The 459-nt window shown below is 42.0% G+C and overlaps 1 protein-coding gene across 1 annotated transcript; it reads left to right on the top strand.

The window, feature by feature from the left end:
- Positions 1-3: 3 nt before the first annotated feature.
- Positions 4-453, top strand: LOC109131899 (myb-related protein 3R-1-like; the record flags this gene model as incomplete). The annotated part of the gene is made up of 1 exon (XM_019243073.1): positions 4-453. A coding segment is annotated over one exon (450 nt), but the record flags the coding sequence as incomplete, so codon positions are not given.
- Between the last annotated feature and the right edge of the window lie 6 nt (positions 454-459).

Raw genomic sequence — 459 nt, 5'->3', positions numbered from 1 at the left:
TTGAAGGGTGTATCTAATGATGCCAAACAGGACCTCGATCTAGACTTGTTGACCCATAACATGAACAACGACGGAAAAAATCAAGCTTTTCAAAGTTCAGTAAGATTAAGTGATCAACCTTCTTTGCCAAACTCAGAGACAGATCCAGAAGCTCAAACTTTGATCACGGATGAGGAGTGTTGTAGGGTTCTTTTCCCAGATACCATGAAAGATAGCTGTACATCTTCTGGTGAGCAAGGTCGGAATATGATTGACCCTCAAAAGGGCAAAGGATCTATTTGTTCCCAGTCTGCAGAAACCCTTGTTCATGAAACTGGAAAACTTCCAGCTTTATCCTGGCATCCTTCAAGTTCAGAGGGCCTGGCGGTTCATAATTGTGTCCCCTTATTAGATACTGGATTAGAACGTAAGCCTGATACAAATGATGGTTTCATCGACACTGATGGACATATAACTTCC

The sequence above is a fragment of the Camelina sativa genome, unplaced genomic scaffold (assembly GCF_000633955.1).
Source record: "Camelina sativa cultivar DH55 unplaced genomic scaffold, Cs unpScaffold07555, whole genome shotgun sequence".
Lineage (NCBI taxonomy): Eukaryota > Viridiplantae > Streptophyta > Magnoliopsida > Brassicales > Brassicaceae > Camelina > Camelina sativa.
This window is presented reverse-complemented; position numbering and strand designations above follow the sequence as displayed.